The 21,040-nt window shown below is 36.9% G+C and overlaps 1 protein-coding gene across 3 annotated transcripts in view; it reads left to right on the top strand.

The window, feature by feature from the left end:
* Positions 1–21,040, top strand: part of rap1gap2a (RAP1 GTPase activating protein 2a) — a 98,740-nt gene that overhangs the window by 8,499 nt on the left and 69,201 nt on the right. For 2 of the 3 annotated variants that reach the window (XM_067450513.1, XM_067450511.1), the window contains exon 2: positions 16,011–16,046. Coding sequence is in view for 2 of the 3 variants with exons in the window: in XM_067450511.1 (XP_067306612.1) it covers positions 16,011–16,046 (36 nt within the window). In the remaining variant the exon portion in view is untranslated. Of the gene's footprint in view, positions 1–12,412; positions 12,522–16,010; positions 16,047–21,040 lie in introns of those variants that run through there. The other variant, XM_067450512.1, reaches the window with a different exon arrangement.

Genomic DNA, 21,040 nt, shown 5'->3' with positions numbered 1-21,040 from the left:
TTAGTGTGCCATTTTTTGTGGCTGCCAGGGGGACATTTTCAGCACGATTGCTAAATTTTTTAGAAATAAATAAAGTATGTGGATGATGCATATGAGTCATTTAAGCATGGGCTGTGTGGGATTTGGTAAACAGAGAGCAGTAAACATAAAGAGCCTTGCGTAATGATAAAATGAAAGAGACTTTAAGCATCAGAGATGCAAAACTCAAAACCATGAAGTTTACACAGTTTAAAATACACACAATCGCATTTCCTTGTGGTTGTAGCAGGAAACGATATATGATCTTGGGTTTAATATTACAAAACATGCAGTCGAACAACTGCGGTTAGCATTGCAACCTGTAGCTTGAGCTTCTGCCGAGTGTAATTTTAGTGCTATTACTTGAATGGATGTACATTAGAGTGATAAATGAACCGCATGTTGCCGTCCTCTCCAGCGCAAGAGTGTCACAGTGCACAATTCACTTACGGCATAATTATATCTCTTAAACTCTATTGTGGGTCCATGTGCATCAGCCTCATCTGTTCTCTCTAGTGTCCTCTATTCTGTCTTCATCCTTCCATTATCGTGAGACTCATCCGATCATTTCCCCATCGCTCATTTTCTCACTTTCTCTCAAGTCTCTTTCCCTCTCTTCACCCCTGCAGTCCCTCATTAGTTTGCGGCATACTCGCTCCACAGCTCATTTTCTCTCTTTCCTCCCCCTCCGTACCTCTGTTCTGTACCTGCCCTCTCTTGATTCGCTTAAGGGAATGAGTGATGAGCAGAAACTTAAATGGAGAATGAGTCACTGTAAAAACGAGTGAAGGGCGATCTGGCTCTTCTCTTCTCTTCTCTTCTCTTCTCTTCTCTTCTCTTCTCTTCTCTTCTCTTCTCTTCTCTTCTCTTCTCTTCTCTTCTCTTCTCTTCTCTTCTCTTCTCTTCTCGAGACGAGACGAGACGAGACGAGACGAGACGAGACGAGACGAGACGAGACGAGAAAGTAAAAACAGAGATAAGACCAGAACGACAAAATGTGATGCGATACGAAGAGACAAGATGAAAATAAAAAAATAAAATGATAAGAAACGAGACCAGATGAGAAGATAAATAAATGAGATGAGCAGAACAAAACTAAAAAAGAGAAGAGAATTATCTTGTTTTGTTCTGTTCTGTTCTGTTCTCTTCTCTTTTCTTCTCTTCCCCTTTTTAATTCTGTTCTTTTCTCTCCTTTCCTTCTCCTCATCTCATTTAATCTCGTTTCTCTTTTTGTTCTTCTTGTCTTGTTTTGTCTCAACTCATTTAGTCTTTTTCTTGGGTCCATGTGCATCTTGTATCATCTCATCAGGTCTCGTTTGTTCTCCTATTTTCTTCTTTCATGTACATCTTGTCTCTCCTCTTCATGTCCCATCACATTTTGTCTTGTCTCTTTTCTTCTATCTCGGTTCAACTCACCTGTTCAATTCTCTTTTATTGCACCTTGTCTCATCTCTTAAATTATCTGTTCTCATCTCTTTTTTTACTTTCTCAATTTTCATCTAGCTGCATCTTTTTTTCCCCGTTACATTTAGTTTTGTCTCTTCTCAGGAACGTATTACATGGAAATGGTGCAAAATGAAAAATGTTGTCTAATATCAGCATGAACAAGGCTCATGAACCACATACCTACCATGGAGCTGTGCTGCCCAATCCATCTCTCTTTGTACCCTCAAAAACATAAGGCACTGCAGGAAGAGCTAGAAGCACTGCAGAGACCAGCATTTGTTTCTGCGAGTGTCTGTGTATGCGTGCGCGCATATGTGGATGTGTTTGATTTGCCGGTTGGGTGGGTGTAAACGGGTTGCAGGCTGTGAGTGGGTGTACTTACTAGCTGAGCTCTTGGTCACGGTTATCAAAATCCTCTCGCACAGCACAGAGACGGGTGAGAGAGCGGGCGCTCATCACTAATGAGTGGATCAGAGACAAAGTCAAGCACGGGTGGTCAAAATGTGAAAAGGCCTTGTGAGAGAGAGAAGTTAAGGATGAGGTCGATGAGAGGACAGCATATCCAAAGAATAGAGGAAGATTAGAGTATACAGTAGAATAGTTGAACCCCAAAGATTTTGTGGAGAAGTGGGGGAGGATAATGAGGTGGAATAAAAGCAAAGCAGAATTGTCATCCTGTTTTCGGGTTTTGGTGGCTTGATTCCAACGACAGATAAGGGGAAGCCCAGACAGTAGATCTAATGAGCCAGATCGTGTGAGCGCTGTCTGTGAGTGATACAACCCCCTCTCTACCCACTAATCTAATGAGAGAGCATGGCGTTCATTTAGTGAGAGCTCTGGAAAACAGCCCCATCAGTCAGTCTTGGCTCAGGGCTGCTGGAGCCCACAAAACACTGTCTTCAGTCCATTAGGCAGAGCCTGATCATGCCAAGTGTCTCGCTTAAACTTTTCAACACTTCTGGAACATATATGCTGAACACTCCAATAACTGCTGGATCACCATCTTGTGCCCCTAAAAGCATTTCAGTGTTAGACCTATAGTCCAAACCATGAGTGATGCAACATGTTTTCAGATTGAATTGAACTTGCCATTTTTCTTTCTTTATAGGGTAGTTAATGGTTAGGGTTGAGGTTAAAGATACATTTGGAACTTGTGATGGGACAAAATGTTATCATTTGTGTTTATGTCAGGTGTGATGTTAAATAAAGGATTACAAACTGAAGCTGGTTGTAACTGAAGCTATAACGTGACAGCAGGAAACAGACAAATCCTCTCATTATATCTTGTGAAACAGTCGATTATGTCTTAACTGAACGTGAATAGTTGAGAAAAAATGCTCTAAATATTCACTGTGGTATTAAATTAAAGATGAACGTTAAAGTGAAAGTAACAGTAGTCCTACAAAACATAATACATAATACATCATAAATGTCAATGTAAAAATTAAAAACGCAATAAAAATACAGGTATCGGTACTAGGTATTGGCAATTACTAAAAATGAAAGATACTCTGATAAAGGAAACGGATTAACTTGTTTACATGGCTACGTGCTTTATCAGATTATTGGATAATCAGGTTACGAACATGCATGTAAATGTGCTCACTATTTCTTTTAGGGTGTAAGGATAGTTTTAGGCCTTTGATTGGTTGATAATATGTTGTTTCATGACCTAGAAGGATGTTAATTGCTTAGGGGTGTCCAATCCTGTGTCTGAAGGCCACTGTCCTGCAGAATTTAGCGTCAACCCCAATAAAACACACCTGAACCAGCTAATAAAGATATTACCTCATACTAGGTTGTGTTTAACTCCACTTTTACACATACATTCGTGAACTTACCTCAGCATGCCATTCAACACGGTCAAAGCGTTCAACTTTGTCCCATTTATTTTGACAGACCCTCGATTTTGAAAGAGGGAACGTATACTTGGGCAGATCCATAGACCACATTACAACACGATTGTGATGTCACAGCAGCTTGCGCTTAATTTAACCCCACCCACACATTTTGACATTTAACCACATTAACTTTTAGCTAATTTTATTGTACTGTAATAATTATTATTATTTTAAATATATTTTCTACAACAGCCCAAGCATACATAGAATGATGCGTAAAAATAAAAAACAATAAAAAAACCTGTAAATAATGAATAAGGTCCATTGTGGATTTCAAGTGATAAGGGCTTAGTGCATTCCATTTAAACACATTACAAAGCTTGTGTAATGTAAGCAATAATGTACATCCAAATGTACGAGATAGAGGGAAGTTAGCGAGGGAAGGGCATTAACAATTGGACTTAAATGCAGCTCTAAACTTCCAGGCAGGTGAGTTGAGCCAAGTTGGAGCTAAACTCTGAAGGAAAGTGTCCCTCAGGATTAAGTTTGGACACCCCTAGCCTAGACTGTTCAAAGGTTAGGGGACAGTAAGATTATTTTTATTTTATTTAAAAAAAATGAATTTGTTTATTCAGCAAGGATGCATTAAATTGATCAAAAAGTGACAGTAAGACACTGAATGACATTTGAACTTTCTATTAATTAAGGAACCCTGAAAACGTTTGTTATGGTTTCCACATAAATATTAAGCTGCACAACTGTTTTCAACCATGATAATATTAAGAAAAGTTTATTGAGCATCAAATCATCATGAATTCTGAAGGATAATTTGTCACTGACGCCTGGAGTGATGATGCTGGAAATTCAGTTTTCAATCACAGGAATAAATTACATTTAAAAATAAAAATAATAAATATATATAAAATAATATGTATACAATATATTAAATTAGGAAACAGTTAGAATATTGTTGTTTTTACTGTATTTTTTTTAATCAAATAAACAGACTTAATGTTGAGAAGAAACCTTCTTTCATTACATAAAAAATCTGATCTGTTTGAATGTAAGTGTTCTTGAGTAAATCACATTGTGTAAGTTATCAGGTTGCAGGTTTGTATATTAAAAGTTACTTTGTTTGGATAACAGCATCTTCAAAATGTCCTGTTGACTTCTGGTAAAAATTTAGCATGTATTTTGCATTTGAGTTTTACATTTACTCTTTTTAAACTGAGTTGAGTTGCATGTATGCTAACGGAAGTTCAAAGGACATTTGAAAATGAGATTCGGAAAACAAGTGGTTTCCAAGTCAGATAAATGTGTAAGAGAGGGGCCCTTTTCACTTCCTGTCTCCCTCTTTCACTCTTTTTATGAGGTATAATTAACCTTGAGTTAGCTGCAACACTTGTTCACGCTAAGCCTATGATGGTTTACCTCTTTACTTTTCTCTCTCTTTCTCTTTCATCCAGGTAAACTGAGGCTAAATGGCCCATTAACCTGAATTCATCCTAATTTATCTGTCTGTTAAAATATATTATTCTGACAAGGAATGCACAACATGCATTGGTACCAATTTGATTATTAGCTGAGATGTTTTAGTTCTGTTGAAATTGTATTTTGAATTGTACACGCTAATTTCCCTTATTTTTTCGTGTAACACTTACTTAAGGCCACAATATGTATTTTTTTTGTTGCTAGAGGTCGCTTATTCAAAACAAAGGCATTGCTTGATGAGATTTTTATCATGTGCTTCTGCTTGGTCCACTCATGCGTATGTGTGGAAACACAACGCTGTTTTATCACATACATTATTTGAGTGTATGGAAAGTTATGTTGTAATGTGCTCTGTGCGCTCGCTCTGCGGCCATGAGACACACTGCAGCAATATAGATTGATGTTAGGCATGGCAAATCATGGTACTCGTGGTAAATCAAGAAAATGAGATTTAAACAATAAGACTAACTGTGCTATATAACAATGCTATATAATAATGATTCTTTTTATGTAAATGAATGTGTCCAAACAGTTGCTCACCTGATAAAACATAATATATTAAAGTGTCTTTGGTGTTTTCATGGTTTCTACAACAACAGCAACAGCAAAAATCGAGGGTAACGTGGGTATGATGTCATTGATAGGCGACACACAGACACTTGTTTGTTGGTTAAAAATGCTAATTTCTCTGGATTTAAACATTCTTGGAAACATTTGGGAGAATGTAAGTTGACAAGTCAACAAAATATATAACATTGTTCTACTGGTTTTTGGATATTTTAATCCAAAAAAATGTACATATTGTGCATATAAAGTTATTCTTTTAAAACATTTAATGTAAACATTGTTTAATCGTAAACATTAGCTAATCTTTTTTAAAATCTTCATATTGTATGATGTTGCGAACATTTTAAACAACTGCTTTAAGTTTCTAGTGTTTTATTTTGTAATTTAGACAAAATCATTTAGAACTTTAATATATCAATGGCTGAACATTACAACTTTGAATAAAGACGTTCACTGTTTTTATTTACTTTTATGCACAAACTCTGTTGTTGCTCATGTTACATAAAGGTGTAAATAACAAGAGACAGTCAGGGTTCGGTAGATCAGGCATCAGGCTTTTTTTAACCCACGCTGAGTCACTGCTTTATGAGCTTCACGCTGTGGGAAGCGCCCTTGTATTTGACAGACTGCATTCTGTCTGCCCTGATGCTACAGCTGTTAGCTGGGGTCCAATGCACTTAAATAGATTGATGTCTGTCATATTTGTGTGTGTTTGTGTGTGGGTGCCTGTATGTATGCATGTGTGTGTGTGTGTGTGTGTGTGTGTGTGTGTGTGTGTGTGTGTGCGCGTGCGCGTGCGCGTGTGTGATGAAATCCTTTTTAATCAATGCCTGTGACCAGTCATAAAACATCTCAACCCTTTCTATTCGTTAGGAATCACAAAGCCGGTGAGAAAAGTTCAAGTGATACTCGCCTGATTACCACATATATTGATGTTCCGCCATGGCCAGCGTTAATCATTATCAAAGCGGATGTTAATTCAAGGGTGCGGGAGAAAAGTGCATGTCCACAGCGATCATTAATCGTTCCTCTTTTCATTTTAAAAAGCTCTCCAAATATCTAGGAAATGAAAATCTATTATTTGTGATAACTTCAAGCCGTTATATTCATTAGCAAAGTGCATCACTACTGTACCTAAACAAAATATACTGTGCTCAATAAATATTACAGATGAATAGTGGGTGTGCTTTGAGTGTCATGTATTGAGTGGTGAAATTAAAGTGTTTTGATGTGTAGACACTAGTTTAAAGGTCCCATGGCATGGATCATTTTATTATTTTATAATGTTTCCTGAGGTGTACTTATATTGTTAGTATGGTTTTTACTCCAAAAAAAATGTCATGATTTAGAAATAAAAGGCATTTTTTCTATACTGATATTAGCCCTCTGGCTTGAATGCTCTATTTCAAGGGGCGTGTCTGCTCTGAGACTTCAGTGAAAACACCCACTGTTGTGATTGGCTAACATCTTTGCATTTGAAATGAGTGGCAGAGGGAGTGTGGTTTACTGAGGCACAAGCACAGTGTTGCCAGATTGGGCGGGTTCCCTCCCAATCGGGCGGTTTTGAATTTGATTGTGCCGATAAAAATGGGTTTGGGCGGGTGGACAAAATTTGGGCTGGTTTGGGGTCAGTTTGGCAGTTTTCAAACATCTAAATTTTATAGTCTAATGGGTTAATATCAAACTCAAATGTGCATGTACTCCATAAAATCATGTATGGATGGAAGGATCATGGATGGCCCTGTGTCATCATGACACACAGGGCCAGCATAGAGTCCGCTGGCAGGTGTTGACATCGCCAACGAGCACGTACTTTTAGCCAATCAGCGATCAGCAGGATGACGTCTCATTCATGACAGGTTTTTAGCGCGAAATTGTCGCTGGATATTCAAGTGATCACTATGCCAAAGTGACATAAATATACAGTAATGAGTGGGAGCGTGAACCAACTCTCAAAACGTGGATTACACCTGTGACTTGAAGATTCTTTAACCAATAGCACAGTTGAATGACTCAAATATGCTGTATGACTCCTGTCCATCAGGTGCACACTTGCCTGATCAGGACACCTTTTAAACCGAGACTGCGTTCTACTCGTCTACTCTAGAGGTCTGAATCAACGATTAATCAATTTGTTCTGCTTTATGTTCTATAAATATATACTTCACGAAATACATAGGGTACTGTCTGTCTAAAGAAGCACAACACAAACATAAACGCATTCTTGTTCATTTTTGGTAGTAGGATTACAGTATGTATCAGTGAATGACACATTTTGGCGGTGGTGTGTGTGCATTAATATGTGTGTAGGCTAATGCCTGCTAATTACGTTGTTTATTTCAATCACCTATATTGGGCACTTTTTGCACTTAAATTAGTTTATTCTTACTGTTGACGTTTGAAAATGATAGCCTATCTGTCATCGGTTAAATTCAAGATTTTGACAGTTTCCACTTGGAAATTTTAGTCATGACTGTATTTTAATGTATTTGCCCTGTTTTGATCCGTTTTCCTGGGGAAATTATTATTTATTTATTTATTTTTGTCATCATTATTTAGTTTTAAGGAAATGGTGCTAATCAATCTTGATATATCACATTATTTTATTAGCTCAAATTTTGGGTGTTTTTTTCTTGGATTGGGCAGGTTTTAGTGAGCTTTTGGGCTGGAAATCGTCAACCCAATCTGGCAACACTGCACAAGCAGCAGCTGCAGCACTGCCAGTCCCGACAGAGAGAGACGGCGAGCTGGGGAAAGATTGCTGAGGAAGAGTTATTGTACCGAGTTGTTGAGAGCGCGAGGCGAGTTTATTTTGTTTGTATCCGAGAGCTCTGAATAAACATGAGTGAACTTTGCGACGTTGTTTCTCTCACAAAATGCTTTCACCACAACAAACAACAAAAACGACATCGACATCAATACAGTAAGAGCTTCTATTGATCAGCTTAACAACGTCATTAAAACGACAGTTTGGACAAGTATGCACTGCAGATATGTGTGACTGACCGATCCGAACATTATAAAGAGTGTTCTTTGATCGCTCTCTGCAGTTTAATCATTTGAATAACAGAATTGTTTCATGCTACTAACATAAACGACGTGAAGCTGATCGTTTTAGTTACTAGCTTGATTCACTGATGCATTACCCTTAGGGCATCAAGACGGCTGGAGGGGACTGACAGTATTAAGCGATTTGGAAAGAAAGTCTTTGTGAACTACAGCTACACATCAGAACTCACTGATCCCAGATCCGTGTTACTCACTGTTTGTGGTGGTGCTGCTGAATTCATATAGTTAGGCCTGTGCTGATATTGCGACTGATAAACATTCTCTAATAATTCTCTGGCTGGGCAAAGCGGAGGAAAGGGAGGAAACCTTTCAAGATCAGCTCGTCTGGGCTGTCATTTTCTCAAAGGCAGAGAGAGTCAGACAGAATTCGGTTTACACCGATCAAAATTTCTAGCCAATAGAAATTTGGGGACAATATTCAGGCTAGGGGAACTCATATTAATGTTGAAAAACCTCATAAAATGAAAATTTCATGACATGGGACCTTTAAAATTACTGTCAAGTGTCCAAGTCAAAAATTGTATTTACTTTTGAAACATTTTCACTCAGAAATTGCTAGTAATTTTACACAAATAACTAGGAAAAACAGCAAGTAACAAACTAAATTAGGTTGATATTTTTAAGTAGAAAGGCTGAAATAGTATTTTCTTGTAAAGCATTCTTGTTTTATTTTAAGTATGCTTTGAGCGATTCTTTATGTTCAAAGAAAGGTTTATCAAAAGACCCAAAAAGTATTTAGATGCATTTAAAGGTACAGTAAGTGATTTCAGAGAAACGCTGTTGATATCTGAAATCAACCCACGATCCTTACTTCATTGCAATGCAAGAGTGGATGTCTATCATAGCTGAAGCAAAGCTAAACAACACTTTGTGAAAAATAAAGCGAAGATGACGATGAACAACAAATAATGAACATACAGTGCACAGGAGTCTATACAAGCAAGAGTTGCATGTTAGTTAGTCGCCAGCAGCACACCAGCTCTAGGCAATGACACTCAAAACTGTCCTGTACTCTAGCTAACATTACTACAACAGCATATCCTGGTTCTGTGAAACAGGAAAAACAATGTTACTTATGTATGGACCAGGTTGCTGGGCAACCTCTGTGTTTATTTCCAGGCCTTCCCGTTTAGGTCTCTCCAGCTCCGGAAAGCTTTTCTGATATTAAAGGAATAGTTCATCTAAAAATTAAAATTATTCCATAATTTACTCTCCCTCAAGGCATCCTATAGGTGTAGGCCAAATTACTTTCTTTTTTCAGTCGAACACAATCAGAGTTAAATTAAAAAATGCCTTGGCTCTACCAAGCTTTATAATGGCAGTGAATTGCAAAAGATTTTGGTCAAAAAAAGGTCAAAAAAGCACATCCATCCATCCGAAAAGTACTCCACACAGCTCTGAGGGGTTAATAAAGGCCTTCTGCAATTTGGTAATAAAAATATCCATATTTAAATCTTTGTAGCATAAAATAATTAGCTTCCGGCAGATGGGAGAACTTCAGAAGTCGACTTCGCCATAAGAGTAGGATGTAGGAGTAGCGTAAGCTTTGACGCCTCTTTTGGTTCAATCTAATAGGGCTGGCCAACAAACTTAAGAAGCTCCTCTTTCATATATCGATATCCTCCACATAAAAAAAAAAAAATCGTGTTTAAGACTTCATATTTGTGACCGGTGTTTTGTTTTGCTATATCCGATTTCGTCAATGCGTCATGTGTCGGGTCATAGATTCCCAGTGTTGTGCATAAAAAAAAATATTTTTGCAGCGTTGAGCAATGTAGCCAATACCAAACATATCCGATGAGTTCTTGAATGCAATGGCCAATCAGACGTGTCTAAATTAGAATCCCCTCACTATTTAAAACGCCTGAGTTTTGGTCCAGTGCTAAGATCTGCACACTCAAATCCTCTCGTTAGAATTTAACTTGAAACGCAAAAGTGTATACAAGTAAACTAAATAAGATATTCATTGTAGTAAGCTTTATATAATGCTAAAAAATCCATTAGCAGAACTTTGTGAGACCACAGTGAAATAAGATGAGTGACAGCTTAGTAATTATAAAAAGGAGCATGTTTATGCATGCTTTCTAGGCGATAATCCGTTCAGAGATTGAAGAAAATGCTTCTTGTTTTGCTACAATTAGGTAAAGGCAGTGGTTAGGCTCTTTATTATACTGCTATGCCAAATCACTCATATGCTTGCTTATTCAAGTGTAGGTTGTTGATAGGCAAAACGTAGCACATTATATTTAAATGTGTTTTATCACATCTAGCAATCTTACAATAATGTTCTTGCCTTTGACAGAAATAAACTCAAAAATAATGATTGTATTTCCAGAAACAGAACACATAATTTTCTTTCTCCATGCTAAGTTTCATAGGTAGTACCCGCCTTGCAGGCACACCAGTCAAAGTTGGTATCTGATAGATGATGTCGCTTGTGCGACTATACCAAAGACTTACTTTGAAAAAAGCTGTTTCTCTTTTTTACAATCTAGATGATGAAACACTGCATTTTGTCGGCAACGATGTAAGGCAGCTGTAACATAAGCCCCTTTCACACTGCACGTCGGACCCGCAATATTCCCGGAACATTGCCGGGTCGCATTCTGTGTGAAAGCAACCACGTCCCGGAATGGATTACCGAATTGAACCCGGGTCGGGGACCTAGTAACATTGCGGGGTTCGATCCGGGACGAGCGCTGTGTGAACAAAAGACAAAATTAATGCTGCAACATGTACGTAGTTATCGTGCGACTCCTAGAGCTTGTTTTTTCAATAATACAACCCTGCAGTGCCAGAAGAGCTAGTCGGTGTTTTAAATGCAGAGAGTGTTCGTATACAAAAGAAAATAAATTTAAACAAGCAGAAATGTGCGCCAACTGTACACAAGTCGAGACCACGGAGCTCCACGGAGTCAACTCGATCTGGGACCGTTACGGGTTGTGTGTGAAAGCGCACATATTACGGTATTTCGCTGGCGGTGTGAATGGACCAAATCTAGCGGCCCGGGAACAAATGCCATGTCGCATTATCTGTGTATTTGCCGGAATTGCAGTGTGAAAGGGGCTATAGTGACCTGGGATTCTAGGTCACTATGTAACATAGGACCTGGGAACTATACTCTAGTCTAATTACTATTTTGGAAATTATAACGCGTTAAATTACTCTTTTACTAAAAAGAAATCAGTTGCGTGTCCAACACGGCAGGTTACTCTTTTAAGTCGACTTTTGTACGGTCGTCTTGCCGGAAGCTAGTTATTTTAGGCTACAAAGATTTAAATATGGATGTTGGGCCATTATTAACCCCCTGGAGCCGTGTGGAGTACTTTTGAGAATGGGTGGATGTGCTTTTTTGACCTTCAAAATCTCATTTACCATTCACTGCCATTATACAGCTTGAAAGAGGCGGGATATTTTTTAATATAACTCCAGTTGTGTTCGTCTGAAAGGAGAAAGTCATATACACTTAGGATGGCTTAAGGGAGAGTACATTTAATTTTTGGGTGAACTATCCCTTTAACGTTATAAAAACTGTTTAATGAATGTCTTTACAGTGAAAACATTAGTTTGATCTTTGATTAATGCCTAAATATCAGTGCATTACTAAACAAAACAGCACTGATTTTATTTTAATAAATTTCATGCATAAGTGTGTTATTGTGTTAAATATCAGATATTAGAGGAACAAAGTTAAAACCTGTGGAGAAATGGCATCATGCATCCATTAAAAATCACATTGGGATCAATTGATTGAAAGCCATTATGTAAAGTACACTTCCTGTTCTGGATATAATGAGTAGCTGGTGTGACCTAAAAAGTCACACACAGACACATTTATAAAGTGGAGGGGGGTGGAGGGGTGGTGGTGGAGGTGAAGTGGAGGGGGGTGGAAAACAGGTAGGAGCAGGCGTCACCTTTCCTTCCCTCTTGTCCCTTACTCTTCACCCTGGTGGCCTCCCCTAAAAGGGTGGAAAGAGAGGTGAAGTCTTCTGTCTGTCACTATCACAGAAAGAGAACGACAGAGAGAGAAAGCTCTGCGGTCAGCATGTACAGGAGAAAAAGAAGCGTGTCATTTGGGGGCTTTGGATGGTAGGACACTTTTATTTCTCTCTAGCCTCAAACTGTGACTCAAAAGTTGCGCTTCAGTGAAGTTGAGCTCAGTGCATTTGAGTTTACGGTAGAATGAGATAAATGTATCGATTTGTTTTTATTTTTTTTCTTTGCTAATAGAAAGCCCTGCATAGAATTACTTGCTTTTTTGCAAGAAGCATTATAATGTACATGGCTAAATTTCCTTTTCATAATACACATAGATATTTTTAAAAGTTAGATGAGTTATAGGAGAGTACATCATCAGGGTTGGTAAAAGTTAGTCATATTGTTTTTCAATAGATTTTTTAGACACAAATGTTGCAAAGAATTTAAAAGTAATTTTTAACAGCCTTATACAGGGTGAAAATGAACTGGTATTGACCTGAAAGATGATGTTTTCTTTAAGAGGGTGAAACACCAAAAAGACAAGAAATTGAAATCGATTTCAGTGCAGAGCTTTTTTTTGTGCTCTTAGATTCATTCTTCGAAAGGAAAGACTGTATGATTGCAAAAACAATAGACGTGTACATGCACATACACTACAGTTCAAATATTGCTTAATGTTTTTCTTTTTATGTTCACCAAGGCTGCAGTTATTTGATCAGAAATAAAGGAAACATATTGTGCAAAAAACTATTACACATTTTAAAATAACTCTCGCACCATGTTGTATTTACCATAATTATGAAATTTCGACTTGTAAAAAACGTTCAGAATTACAGCTTGATGGGAATTATTGTCACATGATCTTTTATATATCAATATGCTGATTTGGTGCTAAAGAAATATTTCTTATTATTATCCACAGTCTATCTATGAAATAGCAAACTCTTTCCCCTAACAAGTTAATTATTATTATTTGTAATATTTTTTTAACAAAACAAAGTGCTTTCTTCTATCAAGCAGTTGAGTGCTAGTGAGATATTTAAAACGTCTTCGTATCACTTTCATGTCTTGTTAAGTTTGGTTCTTTGTCACGGTTTTCCTTGTCGCTGTTTTGCCTGTGTTGTCATTCATTAATTTGTCACATTCATTGTTTCTGATTCATGTTTCGTTGACTGCCTGTCTGTGAATTTAAGCCCTCTTTTTCTTCAGTTGCATTAAAGTTAATATTATTAAAGTCAGTTTAGTCTTCTATCGCTCTTGTGTTTGTTAAAGATAATAATAAGAAACACGTTCATCTGTCATTCTGCACCATGCATCTTTCCTGGATTATCTACACGCGGCCATGACACTTTGAGGAATGAACTCTGTTAAACACAGAATCTGAGGGAAAATCTGTATGGATGGAGATGAATAGTTCACAGAAATGGTCTAAGTGGAAGGAAGTAAAAAGGAGAACGGTGCATGGAGAGAAAGAAGGAATAATAATATGTTTTATTTATATAGCACCTTTTCATTGCTCAAGCATATGATAACAGACAACAGTACAATGTTTCTCTGGTGTATCTTAAGTTAAAGCTGAGAAACTAGTGCCAACCTTTTTAGCGTCACCTTTTAACATGTTAATGCAGTAGCAGTTCAGAAGGAGCATGCAGAATGTTGCAGTTTTAATTGTGGTCCACCTCTGTGCTTTGTGGTGGGCCGGTGCTGATGTTCTGATAGTGACGCACAGCGACAAAGCTGGTCGTATCTGACAATACACACTGATTAGATGACTCTGCGTCACAAATGGGACCGTGACAATACCAGCTTTTATATCTTGCACCTTGTCATGAGCGTCGCTGGCTGCTTTGAGTAATGCTCTGAGCAGCTCTAATATGTATTTTATTGTAGCGGGCACGTTTCAGTGAGGCAGATAATCAAAATACAATCAAATAACAAATCTGACTTGCAAAACTGCTTTCTTTTTGCCGCCTTCTGTGAAGGTAGCTGAAATATTTACATTTACATCTAGTCGCTTCAGTTTCAGGTTGATAGGGAAGCTAATTTAAGGCACAGAGAAATGTTTCTTAGAGAAAATTAATAAGTCAACTTCTCTGTTGTATTCTGATGTATCCAGTTGTGTGTGCTGCAGGTAAAGGTGAATGATTGTTGGTTGACCCTCCGAATGGAATAGAACATCTCGCTTTCGTCATTGGGCTGTAAATGTTCACACTTTCAAATGGAAAAAATGTTTGCAATTGTCCTAAATCCAGGCAAACGGTTCTCTGAAACCCCTCAGGGATGTGTTGATGTATATCTGCAATTTTTTTTGCATGTGAAACAGAAATACCGGCAAAAACTCTTTCTCCATAGTGCCGGCAAATTACCAGCATGTGTTTGGCTCATCACTCATTTAGCTGAAATGATAAACCTCATGCTGTTCTCCACATCAGGCCTAATGGCAGTAATTAGGCCTCAGTAGAATTGCACACACACACACACACACACACACACACAAACGTAGATTTAAACAGAGAAACAAATAAAATAGGAATAAATACTCATCCAAGATCATAGACAGACAGATTTGTTTGTTTCAGCATGCCCAATAAAAATTTCCGACACTGAAAAAGTAGATTTTGTGGTCAGAATTATTGCCACCCGTGGTAACTAAATCTGCATTGTTTATCCTTTTGATCTTTAGTTTAAATCACAGTGTGAAATAAATGCTTTTCTTCAAAACATGTTGGCCACAAGAAAAATTCAGTTTTGAAGGTCACGACTGGAACTTGAAAAGGGACCTGGTCCTGTGGTAAGATGAAACTAAAAAAAGAGCTTTTTGGCAGCAAACCCATCAGATGGTGCAAACAGGGATAAAAAGTACCCACGGATACATATACTGCTGGATCTTTAATGCTGTGGGCCTAGTTTTTATTTTTTTGTTGGAGGTCTTGGACATTTAGCAAATACCAACAGATGGCCTCTAGAAATCGTATAATGAAAAACGTGGTTGGATTTTCCATCAGAACAATGATCCAAAACACCCCCACTGTAAATTATTTTACTTCAACGTAAGGTTCGATTTATACAAAACCTTCATCTCGCACAACAGCTTGGTTAGAGGATATTTGCTATTATTCTAAACTCATATGACTGACTTTAGTGAAACACAAAACCAACTTTAAAACATGATTATCCTGCTACACCAAAGGACATACATTTAGTAAATAATGACTTCAAATTTAGTCTATTTCTCACACAAAGATATGACTTCAGAAGGCATACAGACCATTTTAATGACACTTATGGTTTTTGTCCTTTTTGGAGCTTAATGACATGTTGAATAAAAGAGGGCTAAATTATGAAATCATAACTTAACTTTGTGGCTTTTTCATTATTAGTATTAGCATTCAAAATTTGGACAACTGTGACAATTTTGTTATTGACCGCATGTATGGCTTATTAATAATACATAATCAGAGCATTCCCATTTGTTGTGAATATACACACATTTGCAGGTTAAAAAGAAGGTGTATCTTATTGTCTTTTGCATTGATGATGTTAGTAATTTTTTAGTTATTTTGATGATTAGTAATAATTTTTGTCTCTTTCTCTCTACAGGATTGACAAGTCCGGCATTGCCGCCCTGAGATCCCGGTGAGTCTCTCTCTCTGTGTGTGTGTGTGTGGGGGCATGTTTTTGTGACATATGAGGACACAAATGTGTATAATGACATGGGTATGACACATGTATTACAAGGAGGGTGAAATATGAGGACATTGGCCATGTCCCCACTTTTCAAAATGCTTATAAATCATACAGGATGATTTTTTTTTAGAAAGTAAAAATGCAGAATGTTTCCTGTGGTTTAGGGGCAGGGGCAGTGTAAGGGGATAGAAAATACAGTTTGTACAGTATAAAAACCATTACGCCTATTAATGTCCCCACATGTCACAAAAACAAACGTGTGTGTGTGTGTGTGTGTGTGTTTTGATCCATCTAAATCCATCTGGTCTTGATGACACGTCTGAATATTCAGTCAATATATCTGCCATTGATCCAAGAATCATTTCACTCCTTGTGCCCATGCTAATCCGACTTTGTGCGAAGTCTTTGCGATATCTTCACACTTGCCTGTTCTGTATGACCGTCTCAACCTTCAAGTGTCTATCAGCCTGTCTGGCGGGGAGGGAAGGGGATGAAAGAGAGGCGAGCGGAGGAGTGGAAGCAATAATCGTGAGCTCGGTATAGACAGAGACGGACCGACATCAAAGCCCCCCGCTGTGGATTAGCACAGGTGGCCTTTGTGTGTGGATGTGTGTGAGAAGCACAGCGTGCTCAAATTTATCAGATTTTGTCGTCACATTTCTTTTTGTGTGTCTCTGTGTGTGTTTCTGTCACGAATAACAGTTCCTGATGTCGCTGCTTACTATTTATTTTGGTCTCCATGGAAATGAGTTAACAATGGACCGTCAAAAAAAAAAAATGTGTGTGTGTGTGTGTGTGTGTTTTTTTTTTTTTGTGTGTGTGTGTGTGTGTGTGTGTGTGTGTGTGTGTGTGTGTGTGTGTTAGAACAGGATGGTGTGTCTAGGCTGGTTGTCTATGTAGGGCAGTTTTGCCGGGCAGAATCTAACCAGTGATTTCCCCCCATCGCATCTGCAAGTACAAAGTGAATGGTCGGCTCTCTCCACCTGAAGGACAGGGCCACATTAGAGGAACAGCATAATCAGGCCCTGTGTGTCTGCCTGTTTATGCAGGTGCTTTTGTTTATTCAATAAAGCTTAGTGTTATGTGAATATGCTTTAGAAATGGAAGGAAAGAGAGGGGGAGACTGAAATAGAGAGACTGAGAGGAGAGAGCAGTGTTTTTTGGGTGCACCTCTCAACGTGTAAGATGCCTCGCAAAATCTGGTGAGTTTTTCTGGTTTCTGCTCGAGTTTTTGAGTATTTTATGTTGTGTTTGCACATTTGTTTAGCTTCTGTGCATAGAACGATTTATGAAGGATCATGTAAAATAGAAGACTTTCAGTTTGGAGAATTCAGTTTTGCATTGCAGGAATAAAAAATTACATTTTAAAATAGAAAACAATGATTTTAACTGGTATTATTACCAGTTAAAATCATTGTTTTCTATTTTAAAATGTAATTTTTTCACAATTTATTTCTGTCTTTGCTTTATTTATTTTTTATATGTTTATATTATACAACATTATATTATAATAAAGTGAATAAAAGATGTAAATGAGACTATCCATGTCTGATTTAAGAAAGACCACAGAGGAAAATTGTTAATTGGTTGCATTTTCATGCGTTTTGGAGACCTGAGGATCTCAGTTAGGTCTCATTTAAATGCCCGTTTTGTTTCAGATGTTTCTCCTAAAACTCCTCAGAAATAACATAAGCAGCCAACGCAGTAAGAGCTATAACATAATTGTGGATTGCATAGATAATTTCATCTTGGAAGAATTAAATGACTAATGTTTGCAGTTCGTATTGAGATGCAAGTAGTCCAAGCACAGCATGTGATGTTCTCGAGGTCTCTTCTTCTCGTGAAACATCTTATTTAAGTAACAGTCTCCAACTGATCTCTATAATATTTTACTTATTGGAGAAAAAAATTAACAAAACAAAAGATATTAAAGGGTTCCTGGTTGATTTTTTTCCATGCTTTTTGCCATGATGGTGTATTTTCATGTTATGCTTTCTGCTTTCTTCCTTAAATATAGTGAGAAAATGCTTAAAAATGTGTTTTGAGCATAAATGCCCAGTTTAACAGGGAATTAAGTTGCATTAGATTGCTGTCTTGATACAGGACTGGAGGTAAAACATCTGACACCTAAATGAAACAACGCCTGAAGAGCTGTTTCAGCTGTCACAATTGATCACATCCCCAGTACTGTGATTTAATTATATCCCCCATAACGATCTAATATTGGACCCAACAGCCTGTTCTACAGGGTTGCTGTGAATGGCTGACGGCGGTGACATTAAGTGACTCTGAAAGACTGTTGTCCTTTATCTATAAACTAATTTGGTCCTGGGTCAGCAATCTGCCCCTGAAACCTTCTGCTGTGTGAGACCATAGAATTGAAATGGGTTGTTTAGACCAAAAAGACCACTGAGAGCGCTCAGACCGAGTCATTACTGTGTGTGTATCAGGGGAGAATAGAGCTGAACTGCTGTTTGGGCTGATCTGAGAACGGTATGACTGCTCAGTGCAGTGTCTTCTGGGATGGCGCTGTGTCTCCAAACACATCTGCAGCTGTCTCAATTATGTCTGTAGTCCTACAGGAGGCAATTAGAGGCATAAACCCACAATTACCCATTACACTGAACAGAGACTGAAAGCAACGACACACATGACTCCAGACGGTATGGAGATGAGTTTGCTCTCTTACGAAAATGTTAAATGTCAAGGAGCATAAATTTATCTCTGCTCTGACCTTCTGCAATATTTTTCTTTGCGCATTTAATGTAAGATGTAGGTTATTAATTAACCCATCAGTCATTCTTTCACGAATATGTAAAACAAATCTATACAAGTCTATAGTTTCTATACAATAAAAATCTGTTTATTCACTAAAATATCCTGTTTTGTGCCTAGGGGCCAACTTGGACCTTTTTTCGTAAGGATTTATGACAACAATTTGCATACGCTTGCATAATATCTTTATAGGTTTCAGTGAGCTCTCATACTTGTTTGGCACTAGAGGGCAGCAGAGTTGAGTGTATAACACATACACAATCAGTTTGTTTGTAGGTAATTGTCCTCCAGAGGGCAATGTTCTTGAATGTTTCTACTTCTTTTAAAAGGACATTGTTTATATTCATATTTATTCCACCCCCCAAAAGCTACTTGCCGTTTTCAAGGTCTGTATTATGCCCATTATGTGCATATTCTTCTTCTTCTTATGTGCAGAAGATTCTTCTTCTTCTTCTTCTTAATAATAATAAATAATAAATATATTTCAGCTTTTTTTTCAGGAGGACATTGTTTATATTTATTCATATTTTTTCTTCCCCCCAAAGCTACTGGCAGTTTGAAGGTCTGCATTTTATCATTATGTGTTCTCTGGGAATTGAACCCTTGCCATGACCTTAACATTGCTAGCGCTGTGCAATTGCTGTTAATGCATGCATAAATTCATAATAATAATAATAATAATAATAATAATGATGATGTGATAGTATTATGATGATGATAATAATGTAATAGTAATATAATTTTATTTATTATTACTATTTTATATAATATATGAATTAATATAATATTAATTATAGTAATTATACGACTATTAATAATAATAACATTTACTTTTAAATAAAATGTATATTATTATTATTACTTTTCTGTCATATAAATGACTGCTGTTTGAATTGCTGTTTGCAATTCTTTCCAGTTCAGTAATATTAATAATATAATATGTAATACACTTTTTTTTAATTACTATTGATATTATGTAATATTTTAATTAATAATATAATATTAAATATATTAAAAATATTTATACTACTATATGATTATTAGTAATAATAATATTTAAATTTAAATACAATTAAAACTATCATTACTGTCATATAAACTTACAAAGTAAATTACTGATTTGCTTGGTTCAATAATAATAATAATAATAAGGTTTTATTATGTTTATTTATTACTATTATTACAATATAATACATTATATAATAAAATAAATATTTTATTTTATTGTCATATTAACTCTTTTTGAGTATATTAAATATAATTTACAAAAGAGAATTACTGTGTTTGCAACCCATTTTATTTAAATGTTTTAAAATGAGACGGTATACCCAATGTAGGATAGGACTTGATTTTAGCCACTGGGATTTGATTAGCTTGTGAAAAGTGGGTGTAATGAAGCCAAACCCATTGGAGTTTACAACAGTGTCTAAAGAGCTATTTGGCTATTAGTCCACATTATATAGTTGCCTCAGTGGAAAAGGAAAGTTTTCTTGGAGCAAGTTATTCGTTTTTTAATAGATTAATTGTAAACATTAAGGCTGGGAGTGTGTTTTAAAGCTACACTGTGATATTTTCCCCCATCTAGCGGTGTAAAGGTATATGACCATCCAGCGAATATTAGTTTCTGTTCCTCTCAATTCTGATTTCGTTTTAACTCCTACGGTGGCCGATTTAGTCCAAGATTAACATGGCAATCCCCCTCTTCACATTCAACACGGTGCCATCGAGTGTTAAAACGTGAAAGGCGAAGCTTGAATTTACGGGTATGTCCCTCTTTGGCTAATGTACTTTCAAGATGGAGGGGCAACATGGCGACCAGCATTCGAACCCCTCACCCGTATCTATTTTCAATGGCAAATTATAAACTTACAATAATACTTTACATTTTTTCAAAGAAGTAAATATACATTAATGAGCACATATATTTTTAAGTGATTTAAGCCAAGAATAAACTAAAAAAGTTACACAGTGTAGCTTTAAAAGAATGTGCTTATTTTTTTAAATGTAACAATGAAACAAACACAACTCATTTAACAGGTGTTTTAGTAGAAATTGAAATGAAAAACTGAAATGTAGTTATTTGCATAACATAACATAATAGTATCGTCTCATTGTCTTTATTTTTAATGAGTGACATGATGAAAGAGGGTCGCATCATTTGTAGGAGG

The sequence above is a fragment of the Pseudorasbora parva genome, chromosome 8 (genome assembly GCF_024679245.1).
Source record: "Pseudorasbora parva isolate DD20220531a chromosome 8, ASM2467924v1, whole genome shotgun sequence".
In the NCBI taxonomy this organism is placed as follows: Eukaryota; Metazoa; Chordata; class Actinopteri; order Cypriniformes; family Gobionidae; genus Pseudorasbora; species Pseudorasbora parva.
Note: the sequence above shows the minus strand (reverse complement) of the source record. Positions and strands in the feature narration are given on the sequence as shown.